At 40.9% G+C, this 17,288-nt stretch overlaps 1 protein-coding gene across 1 annotated transcript in view; it reads left to right on the top strand.

Moving 5' to 3' along the window:
- Window positions 1–1,225: 1,225 nt before the first annotated feature.
- The window catches only part of RGS20 (regulator of G protein signaling 20), a gene marked incomplete at both ends in the record, with an annotated part of 39,521 nt that continues 23,458 nt past the window's right edge, over window positions 1,226–17,288 (top strand). The window contains one exon of the mRNA XM_082328922.1: window positions 1,226–1,348. Within this exon, the coding sequence (XP_082185048.1) occupies window positions 1,226–1,348 (123 nt within the window). The remainder of the gene's footprint in view (window positions 1,349–17,288) is intronic.

Here is a 17,288-nt window from a genome sequence, read left to right as displayed (position 1 = left end):
TTGGCAGAAAAAAATGTTGGGTTAGACATATTTTTCAACTTGGAAAAAGATTTTGTAAACTTTCAAAATAGATAGAATATCCCATCAGACACTTTTAAAATGGAAGCTCTCTTGGCTCCCCATTTATAGTAACTTCTCATTTGGAAGTTTCAGCTAACTCTAATAAAAATACTAACTTAAAATATAAAATTATTAAAATTGGAAGTATTTTGAAATGATGAATAAATTAACAGATTGCTTCTTTTCAGTGCACCCTAACATATGCATGAGTTTGACTGTCTGCTCTCTCCAGAATAAGATGTTTTAAAAGGCTCCCAAATGCTTTCCCACACAAGGAACACTATTATTTGCTTAGCTCTCATTACAACAGCATTGCTAATGACCAGAACTATAAACAATGTTTACATAATTATTTGAATGAAAATTTCACAATAATTTAATATTCCTCCTAATTTTTCTGTGTTTTTCCCATCTGTATCTCGAAAAGCACAAAAAATAAATGGCGCATGAATGTTGACAAACAGAAGGCAAAAGCCTGGCAGCCCTCTGTAAAGCTAAGAGAAAGAATCTATTAATAATCTACCTGGGGTCTTAGTCTTTATATTTAGTTTGTCTTTATCCACAGACATGGCTGCTGCTCGTGTGGTGTTTTCTTTGGGGCTGGAAGGATTACCAGTAGACCATCTGTTCAGTCAATGAGAAAAAACGTGATTGACAGGTGCCACTGACCTAAGACAGACATCTCCATTTTGTGCTGTCTGCAGAGTATAACTGCGTGCTGAGTTGCTTCTTCCTTCAAGTTGTAAATTAAATACGTTCACTCTGAGGTGATAAAATGTGTTTCATGATTGTTACAGCCTGTTTCTCTGACATATATTCAGCCACTATGTGCCTGTCTTCCTCCCTTTCAACTTACTAAAACCTACGAAGTCGTAAATCTAATCTCTAAGCTGGCACGATGCTGAGGGGATGAGGCACCGCAGATATGTGAGGGCAGATAATCCTGCTTGTCTCCAGAACTGTGGAGGCTGCAGGAAGAACTGGCAAGCTGCAAGAGGCCCTGACATTTGCCCGTTGGTGTACACCAAGGACGAGCCATCTCTATGTTGTTGTCATTCAGCCCAATGTCTGGGATTTGGTTTTGTTTCATCGTTAAATAAAAGTGGTGCTATTCCAAGAAAGGTCATTGTAAAATTGGATTCAGGAACAGCCTTTTTATTTCTCGATGTGGAGGCAAGTTTTGCTCCACTTCAGGACTCACAGCTATCATGCAGACAACTGTCAAGCAAAGGAGACCCTCCAAAATGAAGATGAAGAGGATATTAAAGCAGCACGGCGGATTTTCAAGGTAAGATAAAATCCAGGGTTATCCAAATGTCCAGAAGGAAGGGGGAAATGATGTATCTGCAAAGAAGCAGAGAGAAAGTGTTAATGTCATGTATAACAGCCATAGACTATTTGTCACAAAGACATCGGTATTCATGTAGTTTTCCTTTATTCCTGAACCTCATCCTCTGCCCTCTGTTCCTCACCATGTTGCAACCACAGTGACAAAGGAGGTGGTGATCTGCCTTCTTGTTAAGTGTCTGCTTTCAAACAGTGTATTAAACACATCCATCTAACTCATAAAAATGATTCATACTTTGTGGAGCTAATCTGTGGTTAGAAGGGTGAGGGAAAATATGTTGCTTCATGGTGTTCAGACACCAAAGAGGTCTGCATTTTTTACTGATGCTACCTCAGATGATTTTTATTGGTAGTTAATAAAAGAAGATATCCCAAAGAATTCAAACACTGCATAATACTAGAATCTATTAAGGCATTACAGTAACTTCCCTTTAGTGAACCTGTAGAGCTGAACAATTTTCCTTAATTAAAAACAACAGTCATGTATCCTCTAGATTATGTCAAAAGCCTGAAAGCTGCCTGAGGGGTGAACCAATGTTATTTATTGTGAGCAGCACGCTCCTGTGCAGCTCAACAGAGCAAGAGAGACAGGTGCAAGAAACCATATCTTATTAAAACTTTGGTGCAGAAGTGGTGCACCCTGGTGTATGGTAGGGAAAAGAATGTGATAGCAAAGTCACGCACTCTTGGAACCACAAAGTTTGGGTTTTTTTCAGACTAACAGAGTGGAGAGGGACTAAGGCAGCCAGTCGAGGTTGTTGGCAGGGTTGGTGAAAGGCAAGACGGGAGAAGAAGCCATTCCCCATTCCACATCTGCCATACAGACATTCAAGTTAAAGCAAAAATTGCCTTCTCCATCCTATCTGCTTAGCCAATACACGTGCGTTTCCAGGAGGCCATTTAATTTGAATTACAGGAATACACTCATCAGAAATCCTAAATGACTTTCACTGCTTTTGCTGAGAGGACATACAGCCTGCTTTGCCACTGTCAGAAAACTGTTTCTGATAATGAACCAAGTACACTCCTTTCAGAATTTCATGTCATTCTGTCTCATTATCTGTCCACTTAGCACATGAGCCTGGGCACTTCTTGGCCCTCATGAAAGCAGAGGGGGTTTTGTCACAGGCACAATGGCTCCTGAATTTAACCCTTGGTAGTCATACCTTCTGTTCTTCACAGCTCATGTCCCTACTCATTTCTCATTGAGCCATCCTATTATTCATCCCGCGTGAATTGTTCCTTTCAGCTTGGTGATCTCTTTTACAGCTCTCACCTGAAATCGTACGTTGGTGCCGAGTCTCTGAGAACATGGTGCACAGGACTGAGTCAGGGACCTCACAGAGGGCAACATATTATTTCTCTGCTCTGTGAAAGGATTTATCTGTCTGCAGAGGGACCTAAATGACACCACAAGGTTCAGGGCCACTTAGTGTCCACAGTTCCTTAAACACCAGTGCTGCCAGCTTCCCTTCTCCTGCTGTCTGTCTGTCCCATTTACTTTGTTCTGTGCTTATGTTTCTAAATGCTGCAGTGTGGCTCTCTTCTCTGGTAGCAGGGACAGCCTGCAGGGACAGCCCAGAAGATGCTCTGTAACCAGTTCATGAGCTCAGCTGAGGTGAAATTGCTGCCATGTGGAAGCTCTTGTATGAGGCTACATGCTCTGGGGGAACATGTCTCCAGAACTTCATAAACCATATCAGCAAATGAACCTTTCACATATGTAATGTAAGAAATGTTACTAGTAGTTAATGAGTCTACAAGGACTGTGTTAGTGATAGGAAATTAGAAAACTTACCTGTCTAGAAATGTGTACTGCCATAGGGCTGGGGAATTAAAATAAACTGCAGGCTTTACTTCACATAGGAAAGAAACACTTTTCTTTTTAACCGATAGAGAACAAAGGCACAGAGGGTTTATATGATTTCCCAGGACTTAGGAAATCAACTTGAAGTTTGTAAGGTTCAAGACCAGTTTGTCACTTACACTCCCAGAATAGTCAAGATCACACCAAAACTTTTTCTTATGTGACATTGAAGCCCGCAGAAAGTTCAGATTCTTTCTGGTATAATGTTTCTATATGTGACACTGATCGCTATAGACAAGCTATGTCCTTAGACCCGTAAATTTGTTTGACTAACAGGGATTTGATCAGACTGATTCCTCAGTCCTCATTAATTCCCATGTTCCCTTCTGCCTTAGGTGAGGTTTTGAATGTGATGCTTCTGAATGTGAGCAGTGGCTGCTTTGAGAGCAAGTTGCCATCTGATTCAACATGCCAAATAGTAAAACAATTGAAATATTAAATAAATTAGAATAAAAAAATCCCAAAACCAACTCTTTTAACAGAACACTTGAATTAGGTTTATTTATTCTTGAACATGCTCTCAAAGAGAAACTGAAGGCCTTTTAAATTCTTTTCATGACATTTAAATTAACTCAGTGAGTTGTTTATTTCTAATCTCCATTTGCATTGCTTGAAAAGCCTTTCCCTCTGACATGTTTTCATCTTGATTTATAAAAGTCTTAAAAAGCAAAAGTGAATAAACTTTTTACGAGTCTCAACACAAAGATCCAAGAACTTACTTAACCCAGAGCTAACACAGACACATTCTCATGTGCTCCCAATGTACTTTTGCCAGTTAACAAAATAACACCCCAGAAACATTACACTGCACAGGGAGACAGCGAGAGGTTGCAAATAGTTCACAGTATTTTCCTAATGACAAAATGTGGCCAAAGTCCCATTACACAGAGCTCATTGCCATCACTTCCTCAGGAGAGGATGAGAATGTTCTCCACAGAGATGCCACATTTTAGTTCCTGTCCAGGTTACACCTGGATAGGACCCATTTCAATTCCATAACATAACTATGATTTCTAAACACAAAGGCCCCAGATTTGGTTGGGTTTACATTAATAATACACCTACAGACAACAAGTGACTAGGCAAGCACAAAACAACAGTGTCAGGGCTCTGAGGGCACTAGTAAGCCCTAATGGTCCTGACTAGCCTCACCTGAGGCCTCACCCCACACCCATGGATCCAGCAGCTCTATTTAAGCTCCATCCTGGGGGCCTGCTCCCTGCCTGAGCTGTGTTGAATGAATGCTGGCCTCCAGCTGAGTGACAGCCATGCCCCATTTGGTGATGGAGCCACATGGTTGAGACCTTAACCCACACCCTGGGCTGGCTTCCTGGCTTGATCTTGGCTGTCCCTTGTCAGTGTGGGCTTGCCTGGTGATTGTGGGACTTGATATTAACCTTGATCTGGGGGGTTGACTTCCACCCTGCAGTGATATTGCGTTGTGATCTGGACCTTGCTTGGACTATCTCCATGTCTGTCCTGTTTGCCATGCTCAGGTACTGTGGGATGGGCTGTGGCTGGTGAGGCTCCTGTCTTGCTGGCTGAGGGATCCCCTTGGATCCCTGCACTTTTCCTGAGGGAGCAGCCCTGCTTTCTGGCAAGCAGAATCCTTTCCAGATCTTATTGAGATGTGTCTTACCTGTAAGGGCTTGCTTTCTTCTGTTCCCCAAGGCGTGGAGCAGAAAGGAAAGCATAGTGTGAGATGAGAAGGTGTGTGCCAAGAAAAGAGAGCAGCTATTAAGCCTTCTTTAACAGTAGCCTTTAGGCTGAGGCTTAAGGAGACCCCAGTTACACCAGCATTGCCTTTCTGCTTGCCAGGTCCTACCCATTTGAGTTCTGTGTAGGAGACCAGGCAGAAACTGAAATGGCCACAAGCATGCTGTTTGGGGGAACAGCCCAAGGGAAGTATGGCACCCTTTTTCCTGCATCTAGCTGATCTCAGCTCTACAGAAGTCCTTTGGTTTTGGAGATGTCAAACAGTATCCCGTGAACTGCATGTAATGTGGAAGTCACTCGTGACCATGCACAGCTCATCTAAATTATTCAGCAACTGCTATGAATCATGATTTGTTTCATAAAATAAGGATCCATTCACAAACAACTCCAGAAAGGTCAAAAATCATAAAAGATGTTCTTTGCAAAGGACAACATGCCAGTTGAATGATTGCACTGCTTTGCCAAGTACTCTGGTGTCTTCAGGTGATGAGTGCTGTCAGTCATTATTACTATTGCTGTTAACAGTCCCTCTGAAGTCAGATATTGTCTTTATCTTTTAGAAGGGTAAGAAAAGTCCTGATATTAGTAAATATACTCACCCTCTTCAGTCAATATAATCTCTCCCAAGTACATTTTCACATCAGGAGTGTTTGTTTGGTGAAGTCTGTTTTTCATACTTAGTCACGGTAGCATTTTTATGTCTTAAAGCTTGTGATTGTGTCATAGGGTGTTAGGAACAAACCAAGCAGTAACTTATACCAAGAACACGTTCTTTCTGTTCTTTTGAACAGGTGTTGTGCTTAGTTAAATAGGCTGAAACATAGTTTAAAAGTCACATTTTATCTAATTCTTATGTTTGAGATGGGCAAGGGATACAAACTGTATGGCAGTGGATTGAATCACTTGGCAGCTAACATTCTTCATCTTTGCCAAAATAGTTATTCTTGCACAACACATATAAAATTTGAGACGTATTTGATGCTCTGTTTTATTCAGGAGCAATGTTTCAAAGGGAGACAGAATTCTGGGAGAGAAATAAGAGTATTACAGAGTATTTAGGACCACTAAATTATGAGCATCTAGTCTTTCTGACAACTTCATTGATAATACAGTATACTTTTAGGTAGGGAAAAGAATGGGTATTTTGCTGAATAGTTTAAGATAATGAGGTAAAATCATATACAGTTGGTTTTAAAGGTAAGGAAATTATTTCTAGGACAAGCTGGAAAACATTATCTCTCTGTGGTCTTCTGTGCTGGTTAATTTTGTTTTCTTGACATGTACCCTTTATAAGAAGGGTTTATCTTGTCCTTGAAGTGTTTTTACTGGTTAAGAAAGGGCTACTCTTGCATATTTTTACAGACTGTATCAATCATTTTGCTACCTGCAGTGTCCAGCAAAACATTGAGGCACGTCTCATCAGCAGACCTCTTAGGAGGATTAAGGCCTGTCAGTCCCCAACCCTGCAAGAGAGGTCGAGTAGAAACTGGATGTAGTTCGTCTTGTTTGCAAGAGAATTCCTCCAAGGAAAAACTTGTTTCATTAATTGCTGCTTTCATAAGTCACAAAGTACTCCTGGGGCACAGGAGGCAGTATTTCAGGGTTACTCCATACCCAGGTCTTTAACACTTACTAGGGTCAGGTCATCCATGCTGTGAAAAAGGCTGTTACTGGTCATTTGGGGGGCTAGAGTCCTCCTTTTCATCTGGTCATCTGAAGTGGGAGATCTGTTAGCTTAACTATAGTACTTGTAACTATGGTATAGACATTTCGTCTTTGAACAATTTATGTTCATCATGGTATGAATCTGCTGGTCAGATAAAGCGCCTAGAGTTTTCTGTATTGGGTGAGGGAATTAAAACAAACCAATAAATTGAAAGTAAAAAGTTACTTGGAATCCCAAATGAACATTAATAGCTATTAAATAATTTTTCTCATAGCTAAAAACAGCACAATCCACAACAAGCCATGGTCATCCCAGTGACCAGCATCACTGCATGGTGCATTTAGGTGCACTGGTGTCCCCTACAGCCCACGTGTCTGAGCTGGGGACCAGGTGTCTGCCTATGTATGAGCAGAACTGAGTACATGAGGATAGGATTCAAAAAGCCACCATTCTGGAGAGGCGGCCATCAGCAGAAACACCAAATGACATTAGAGATAGGCCTCTCCTTTCATTTGTGAATCACAGACCCAGACGCTCTCCTGAAATTACACCTCCCTGTCCTAACACAGGACAGAGGAGTGCTTTCTCATTTGACAGCCCAGCACTTGCTGCTGTTGCCCAAATTATAGGAAGTCCAGGTTCAAAACCTTCCCCTGAGGTGACTTGAAACTACACACACCAGAATAACCTGTCTGCTTACTGCAATGTGTCTGTGAGAAGGACAGCGAGTGTCCCTTCCTTCCCTTGTGTTGAAAGCATTCTTTGTTGTATAATAATTTAATATTCCTTGTGTAGGGGTGGTGGTGATGCTTTACTGTGCACTTACCGTGCGAGGGTCTGAGATTCAATGATAAATACTTCCATTTTCCTTTTTAACAGGTATTCAGTGAGGCCCAGACCAAAATCCACAGGGAGGTCCCTTGCAGCTAGATCAGAGAGCCATCCTCCTTCCCCTCCAACTGGTTAGCTGGGTCCAAGCCAGGGAGGGCACTTCTGAAAGCTGAGGCTGACAGACCGCCTCCAGCGGCTAGGTCACCAGCCTGTGAGATCAACCCGTCCAAATTCAGAGTGGAAGAAGGATCTGAGCCTGTCTCTCCAACAGATATGCTAACAGCAGCACTAGACATGTAGGTCTGTGGGTGGGGGCTGGGTGGTATCTGGGGCTGTGGCTCCCAAATGAAGGGTGATGCACATACAGTGCCAAATCTGTCCCATAACTTCCTTTGAAAGATGCAGCATAAATGTTGTTTCCTGCAATTGGGAGTTTCCTCTGTCCCCATGAGGCAGCTCCCCATGCAGTGTGTTGGCATTTTTTGGATGGCGTGTTTAGATACCAGCTCTGTCCACGCAGGATGAGGGAGCAGGCGCTGGTGCCTAATTCAGCTCTGTGGGTCCTGCTGGGAGCCATGGAGGAGCACAATGTGCTGTGAATGGTGCACCCTTTAGCAGGCCTAGCCCTGAAAAACATGCAACAAGCCACTGGATCAGTGGACAGGACTCATTTTCCCCACTTGCTTGGTACCCCTCGGCAGCCTTGCAGAGACCTTTCATGTTTGGTTTGGGGTTTTCTTCTCCCCATGTCTCCTCTGAATGTCCTTCGTATACTAGTCTGCTCTAGGCAGCTCATACCATTAAATATAATTCCTTTAAAAATAATATGCTTTAATCTTTAGCATCATACATGAATGTAAGAACAGATGAATGTGGCTTGTGCAGGAATTATTCTATCAGGCAGAAAAAGTTGTTTGGTTTTTTTACTGTGGGGGTGGTTGAACAGTGGGACAGGTTGCTCAGAGAGGCTGCGAAGTCTCCATCCTCAGAGGTATTCAAATTCTGCTTGGCAGAGTCCTAGGAAGCCTGAGAGAAGGAGGTTGGACTAAATGATCTGCAGAGGCCCCTTCCAACCTCAACTATTCTGTGAAACAAAGAGCTCTTCACAGTACCTTTCTTTTTCAACTGTTCTGTAGTTACATGGCATAATAATATTTTTTTAATTCATAAGAGATTTTTCTTTTGCATCCAGAAACACTGTTCTGAGAGTAGCTAGCTGTATTGCTCAGTGTTGTCTATGAGCCAATAATAGCTGCGCAGACAGCAATCAGAGGGCATTCTTTTGTAAATGTTGTCAAAATAATAATGTACTACACATTAATGGGTGAATTACTTGCATATTAATGATGTGCAAATTTTCTAGTCCTCGGAGATAATTTGTACTAATTTGCACTCATGTGTTTTTCCAATTTAGTGATTTACATATTTTACCTTTGAAATAGCCCTAAAACTTCCTTTTTAGCTGTGCAACTTTGAAATGGAAAAATGCAGAATCCTGGGCTGATGAAGATATTACTGTCAGAAAGAATTTAATGAATACAAAAACCAAAAGATAAACTGTTTTTACACTAGTTCCAGAAATTTTTCAGCAAAACAATCCTAGACTGACCTAAACTACAGAGACTTTCATAAATATAAGGTGACCTTCTTTAAGTGGCACAAAATGTCACACTGGTTAATAAATAACCCACTCAGCCTAGATCTAAATCAACTAACTTGAGATATGGGTAACTTCAGATTTACAAATATATTAATTTAGGATATCCTTCCACCAGCAAGAATCAACAGTTTAGATAAAGGATACTGGGGGAAAAAAACCCAACTCTTTCTCCCTGGAAGACCATGGAGACCTTCTTAAACGGGCAGCTAGTTTGGGTGTCTGTGAGTCGGGAGGAATTGACCTTTACTCCTTGATAAGTCTCTCACACCCAGACTGATGAAAGGAAACGTTTTCCAGTAAAATACAAAACTAAAATGAAGTACAACATCAGCCCCAGCGTGATAAGACATAATACAGTTAGTGTTGCTCTGATTTATGGTTTCTCCTAGAGACCATTATGTGGTAGAGATCACCTGAGCACAGTGTTCCCATCACACCCTGTTTTATTTCCAGTACACCTCATGTCCAATTGAAAGAGGAATTGTGGTGTGGTTTTTTTTTAGCTCAGATTTCTCAGGGATTTCTGAGTGCCAGAGGAATCCCTAAGTGCCAGAATAAGTCATGCCCAGATTGCAGGTATCAGGCAGTCCACTCTAATTAGCAAATCCTTCCAGTGACCAGGAGAATGATGTGGGGTGTAGTATCATCAAAGACAGTTCTGGATGGGAGCTTGAAAGTGTCGTCTGACCTTTGCTGCTAGGATCAACCATCCCCAAGCCCTTATTGGCACGGCTTTACCTTGCCTGCTCTTTAAAACCTCGCTAACACAGACTCCACAGTTTGGGCAGCCTGCTCCAGTGCTTCACCATCCTACTGTTAAAAACCCATGTTTAACCTAAATTTCCCTGCCTGTAGTTTAAATCCATTACTCCTTGCTGTATTTGTAGTGAGCATGAACAGCAATTTACTCCTTCCCCTTGCCTGTTTGTATACAATGCATGCTACCTGATACGCATTTCCCATGAGCGGTGCAAAGACAGAAAAGTCATGAATCACATACGTGCTTTTCCACAGCAATTTCTTTCCACAAAAAATTCAAAGACTCTAGGGGAAATAAATATTCCTTTCAAGCCATTTAGAGCTTACTCAGTCCTACATTTTGCTGGCCCCTTCTGTGCAATAACAGGACAGCTTTTTACTCCCATTTATTTGCATCTCTTTACCATCCAGTCAAAAGAAAGATGCAAAAAGAGATCAGAATATCCTACCACAAATATTATAATTTCAAAGCCCAGCTCCAGGTTGCTGGGTGACAGCTAGGCGCATCCTCCTGAGAGCAGGTCAAAGTCAAAGCCCCACCAAGCCAGGAAATGCAAGGGAGAGACCATCGCTCTTCCACAAGAGGCCACACAGGGAATGAAAGCACCTTGTTTATGTACGATATAAGTAGCTGTACATTTCATCACAAGCATCAAAACTTAACTCTGAAGCAGGCAGAATGTCATTTTTCTGTCAGCCACATCCAAAAGGTGTGCTGAAGGGTAACGCTTGGGAAATGGCAAGGATCTGTGAGCAGGTGAACTGGTGAAGCCTGGCTCGCAGAGGGTTTGTGCCTGCTTGCTGACTGATTTTGATGTCTGAGAAGGCTTGGCCTTTCCCATAGCCCACCCCTCTGCTGGGCACTGATTCCAATGAAACTTTCAGGAACTTAGATGGTGAGATCTTTAACTTAACAGATCTTCAGTCTACCACCAGATGTGGGCGGAAACAGCTCAGGAGGCTATTGTCCTCAATATTATACTTTTAGTGTTATTCTCAAAATAAAGCTAATCTAAAATACCGTATCAACTGTTAAAGGTAAGAACAGAGTGTAACAAACCAGGAGCTGCCCAGTGACGCCATCCAAGCAGCAGCTGATGATCTTACAAAATGTCACATCAGTTTTCCTGGTTCACTGTTGCAAGCGCTTAATTACGCTCACAAGAAGGATGAAAATTATTCTCGGGAGACTAGAGATGTCAGGTGTAGGTTGAAGAATTCATACAGAAAAAGGGCAAGGGCACAACTTTATTTTGTTATTAATTCAGTTCCATTTGTGAACACGGACTAATTTCAAGAAGTAGCTGTGATTTTTTTCCTGTGAGATCTTGTGTGATTTACTTTAGGACTCAATAAAGAAGAAAACAGTTCTTACTGTTCTGTCGACTTCACTGTTTCCTTTGAGGGTAATCAAGTTAAGAGCAAAAACAGTGGCTCGGACTTAGACCAAGATAGGATAAAGTATGTGTTCTTGAACTGCATAACGATTGGCATTTATTATGAGAGGTAGGATGATTATAGTATTTTAAAGTATTAATTCTCTTGCATTGCAGTGCTTGATTTTGTAAAATCCATGGTCTTCTTTTTTTATTACCAAACTGATTTGTTTAAACACAAGCATTCTTCTGGGAGGGATGTCTTTGGGGAAGGGACTCTCCTTTTAGGGATTCCTTGCCAATCCTGGAGTTTAGTATCCCAAATAAGCTTTGGCACTCACACCCTTTGTGCCTTCTGGTACTTGGAACTTGTGCTCAGATTTGCACGGGTGCACAGACTGCACCAGGGAAGCGGCCGAGTTCCTCCTTTCTGTCCCTTTGGCCTGTTTCAGGCCAATTCTTGCTCCATTTACTAATCCACATTACCCAGAATTCAGCATGTCAATAAATGGGACATCTATAACATCTATATTTAATATGGTCTTTAAATAAGAGGGTTAAAGGGTGTTTCTCAGTTTACATCCAGATCTTCTGGACTGTTTGGCATAGAATAGTTGGATAGTTCTCCAGTCAGAAGACTGAGTCACAGCCTTAAGAGCCAGGGACATTTCTTCAAACTAGCATTTCTTTATGTTCACTGAAATTTTTGATTCTGAAAGATGGTTGCTATTTTTATGACAGGCTAGCCTTCCTCACTGCACTGTTTATTCTGTTCATACAGACCCTGTGCAGATAAATGCATGTGCTTCATTTAAGCGCAAGAATAGCATCTGCTTGAATGATTTACCTGACCAACAACAGTGGCATACTCAGACTACAAAATTGTTTCAGACTCATAAAAAAGCTGTGCTCGCTCAAGTATCATACTGGGTTGTAAGCAGGCACACTTTAAACAGAACGAAAAGCCAAACTCTACTGGTTTCTTACCAGCCTTTCCAAATCATCAGGAGAGATAAGTTAAAGGTGTTACAGATCAGAGAAGAAGGTATAGGCTATTGAAGGCAGGACACTTTCAGTCCCACTTTGTCTTTTCTGTGTTCGGTCAGGAGGTAGGTTTGAAATGAAGTGCAGAAAGGAGATTGGGAGGAACATTTCGTCTGCCCAGGAGGAGGACATGGCCTTTCGAAACAGTAGTGTAACAGATGAAAACCACCACAAGTGTGGTCTGTTAATGAGTTGTTTTGAACAACAATACATAAAGATGGGATATAAAAAGAGGTTTGTCCAAATTTCTACCCATCCAGACTGCTGTCCTCCCTCTCTCAGGACACTTCTAGAACCGCAGCAGTGTATTTCCAATTGCAGGGAAACATGACAGACAGCCCCAGAGCGGCCAAAGGAAAAAGTCCAGCCTGCAGAAAGGAGTGTCAGTCTCTCTGAGCATCAGACAGGAGACACGTGTTTTCACAGGAACACATCAAGTGCCTTCCCCAAAAGCTCAGTAGCTCTGAGCTTTTTTTTCCATTCTTTTTTTTCTTGAGTTCCTCTGTATCTATAACGTGTAACTCGGTATCTGTGGTGTCAAGGGAGACCTGGGAACAGATACCATTTGTAAGTCTGCTCCTAAGCCTAAAGCAAGCACGACATTTAGCCAGTAATTTGTGCTGTCTGCAATATCACAGTCTCTCTAATCCAAGCATGTACTCCTACATGGGTAAGATCACATAAGGCATCTCTGAAAGAAAGATTAGTAAGAGATTCTGCAAGGAAGCCTGAGGCCTTTCCGCTCACTCCCACAGGGGTAGCTACATTACAGGGATAACCTGGCCTCTCTAAATCCGTATTTGTTCAGTTCCATTGATAACTTAGTACACTGAGGTATATATCACCTGAAGTTTTCCCATTTGCCAAATATGTTCACTTTCTCCTCACCGTCATTCTTATCAGATCAGGTCCTCTTTCTCCTGTTGCCATTCAAAGGTCTTTTTAAGATGCTGGAGAAATACTCCTGGTCACCACCTCAAACTAGTTTGCAATGAGACAAATACAGAGTTTGCTCTTCATGCCAGCATCAATCAGCCTAGAACATTCTCATTTATGATACTATTCTTTTTAACCCCATACTCTTTAGCAGTCTCTTGTTGCCTGCTCTTTATTCTTTTGTTCTTATTTTTCAAAGGGATTACAGTGCATTTTAGCTCTGATGTCTTTTCGTGTTCTCCGCCACATCCTGTAAGTAAGTTCTATTTTCTCCCATCAGCCTTTTAACGTGGCTGCATAATTCCTCCAGTTCCTCCAGATTTTCTAAGGTCCAAAATCTTATCAAAAGTCACTGACAGAAGTCACAGTGGCTTCCTTGGGAATCTTGTCAAGCTGGAATATTACTGTGCAGCCAAATTGTGCAACCGGGCTTTCAGATACACTTTGAAGTACGCTGAAACCTCAAGCTGTTTGGGAACATTGGTTCCAAATTGCCCTATCAATCTTCCTTTCTGAATCAGCTCTGGAATATAACTACAAACTACTTTCTATACCTAAAAATTGCAGTCTTGTCAGTTTTGGATTCTTCTTTAATTTAACTATTTTTAGTACTTACCAAGCACCTGTGTGGTAAGGATCCTGTGTAATAATTAGGTACGTGTGACCCAGAATATCAGGAATATTCCTGCAGGTCATGGTTGGATAGGTACCTCTTGAGTGACATTGATATTATGAAGATATTTTTCCTTTGCTAATCATGAATAGAGGAAAATATTTGTGTCTCCAGTTTTAGTTCATTTAATGTCTATTATAGGCAGAGAAGAGGACCCCTAATAGCACAAGGAGGAATAGTGCTTTGGCACTAATCCTCAGCTGTTGAGGTTCCCCATTCAAATTGTAGGTGCACAGTGACACCTTCTGGAAGCTTGTAATGAGAGTTTCTGAGCAGCTTCCTTCCATCAGCTGGAAACGCACAATTTTGATATGTAGAAGCTAATCTTTTTCTGGTCAACATTTTGCCCAGACATTTGGTACAAGTTCTCTGATGTCGTCGGGACATACACTAAGAGAACGTCGTCATGATGGGAGAATTTTTTTTTTTTTTAAATCAACCCAGACCTGTAGGGTTTCTTAATGACTCCAAATAATTCAAAGGTTTATAAAAAAAAAAAAAAGAAAAAAAAAAAAAAGGATAGAATTAGAGATCTATGTAAACCTTGTGATTTAAAAACCTGTAGTTGGCATTACATTTTTAACTATTTATTGACACACATAAGGTGAGAGGGACAGACAATATAGGGAGGCTTCAATTTGCCAAATATGGCAAATGAAATGAATAACATAGCTTCTTAATGCAGTCATACTTTAACAAAGATTTCATTTTTTGTATGTGTCATATTGCAATTTTTAATTAGACCTTCTTTGCCCGAGCTGCTAGCTTCCTGGGTAGTCTGTCAATCTGCCAGAAACTCTGAGTCACCAAGGATTTTAAGCACGTGAGTTGTGCCACAGGACTGTCTTAGGGCTCACGAACACCACGGTACCTGTAGGCATCAGCTGGACTGGGGCCAGAACGGGGAGCAGAGCCGTCACTGGGCTGACTCTGACGCTCTAAAACCCGGCATTCAGTCCTATTACACAAAAGCATCTCCTTATTTCTAATATTTAATTCCATCTCAAAGATTATTTCCCTTTAAGCTTCCTCTTCCTTAGAAGTAACAAAGATGTGATACATAGGAGTGGAAAAAAACCAGGGCTGTGAGTGCACACTGCAGAGAAGAGACTGACTGGTATAAATACTGAGGCTGAGTTTTAGCAGAACATACATTTGGGATTGACCAACCCTGAGAAAGTACATCACCCTAGAAAATAACCTTACGGTGCTGAAATAGTTAGCAAAGTATGAAGCAGAGCCATCAATAGCAAACAATTCTGGCTGCACTGAGATCTAAGCCAAGTCTAACCATTACAATAACTTTTCAAGCACTAGTCCTAACATAATGGAATCACAGGCTTTAGCATAAGACCTTGAGGAAATGTAATCCTCCAGCAAAAGACTAAGAGAAACCCTATGCTCTACATATGATGTCCTACTGAACAGTTACATGTTGACAATATGAATGACATGGCATTGGGAGGAATTTCCCAGTGTGACTTTCACACTTGGGCTTACACAAAATAAATTCTACTGGAGAATTAACACATTGCTATTAATGTTGATGAAAAATGAAAAACTAACAGGCATCCCCCACATGTGGGATAAGTTAATGCTCTGTGGGCTACGCCATGCAGCTCTATGGTTAGTTTTACATGTTTGAAGACTCTGGTTTATTCTGTCTCCCATCAACACTGGACCTACATCTTCTATTTGAAATCATTTACTAATAGATCCATTAAGAAAAGTTACTTACAGCTGTACATAACTAATGTTGAAAGAATACAAATATTTAAAAGTTGAGAAAGCTGTTTCCCATAATATCACCAGCATTATGTTCACTTCAAAATGTGGTTACTTAAAATGTATCTTTTATATATATATATATATATATATATATTTACATTTTAAGTTTTGATTAAGGAATAAGATAAAGCAAGTACTAGAATACTGCTAATATACTAAACAAACAAAAAAAAATCTAAGTTCAACTAAAGTCCCTGGAAACTCATTTTACTTCTGAAAATATCTCTGCTCCCAGAAAAGTCTATCGGTCTTCAAAGTGTAAGCATTTTGTAACAAATGCACTTTCATGTTAATGAAAACAATCAAAAATGGCTTCTTTCTGTTGGAATTGCTCCCTAATTCACTATGAATCAGCTCCATTCAATGGTCTAGAAACTCTCTATTTAACAACTGAAGTGAGCAGGAAACACTAAAATAGACTAGTACCCGTAAGCTGCCATACAAATGTGTATGACCTCTCCTTGGGCAAGGAGCAGAAGTCCAGGTGTGAGGCCCAGCAATCTGTCCTAACACCTTAAAGCAAAACAGGCCCCCCCAAGATGCTAATGTGTGCATTATGTCACCCACTGAAGTGTGATTGCAATAATGTTCGAATACAATGTTGTTAAAATACAGATACATGTTCTATATTGCCTTATAACCTGTTCTTAATATTTTCAATGAGAACAAATAAAAAAATTACCATACAAGTTTGTAACAATAACAACAACAACAGTAACAGGTTCCTTCATTCCCACACAGACAAAATGAGGAATAATATTAACTAGACAGATCTGCAGAAAGAGAGAGGCTGGAGTCTAAGAACCATACAAAGGGACAATATTGAATAGCAAGGGCACCCTCAGATAAAGTCACTCCTTTCTGATGTAGAATAAAAGAAAACTGCTTCATGCTGGATAGACTTCCCTCCTAAGAGTTTATCAATAGCTTGTGTAGACTTAATGTGAAATGTTCAGGGAAGTCTAGTAAAGGGATTTTTTTTTTTTTTTCCTAATGCCTTATATAGTAGTAGCTAATATCAATATTGAAACTGAGTCATGATTTAATAATTAGCTTGTATGTCACAAACAGAGGTGCCACTATATGGGATTAGGAGGTGATTTTATTAAATACACAGTTCACGTGTAAACACTCCATTTTCCATAAGGTATTTTTTGGAACAGAACAAAGACCCAGGCCCAATACTCCCATGCCTAGCTAGATTGTCGAGATGTTCACATTTTGCTTTCTCTCTGTTGTAGTGAAGTTGAATTAACCTGTATAAAGTGGGGCAGCAGTGGGGACTAAGAATACGGTCAGAGACATGCACATGCAGAGCAAGCTACTCTGATGGCTGAGGGAATTTTCTTTTGCACACAAGAAATGCGTGCTCAAATTCCTTTTAGGCAGAGGAAGGGGTTCAGTCTCTGTCTCTCAGCTCTTAAAGTCCCTCAACTTTAAAACCCCTTTCAACGAAGTCCAAGCACTTGTTTATGCAGTTCTGTCTTACGCAGCTGGACATCAGCCTGCATCCATTAGTCAGGGAGAAAGGAGAAGAAGATGCCTATTCTACTAATTTTGAGAGG

The sequence above is a fragment of the Platalea leucorodia genome, assembly GCF_965183815.1.
Source record: "Platalea leucorodia genome assembly, chromosome: 1".
NCBI lineage: Eukaryota > Metazoa > Chordata > Aves > Pelecaniformes > Threskiornithidae > Platalea > Platalea leucorodia.
The sequence above is the reverse complement of the archived record's forward strand: the minus strand, read 5'-3'. Positions and strand labels throughout refer to the sequence as shown.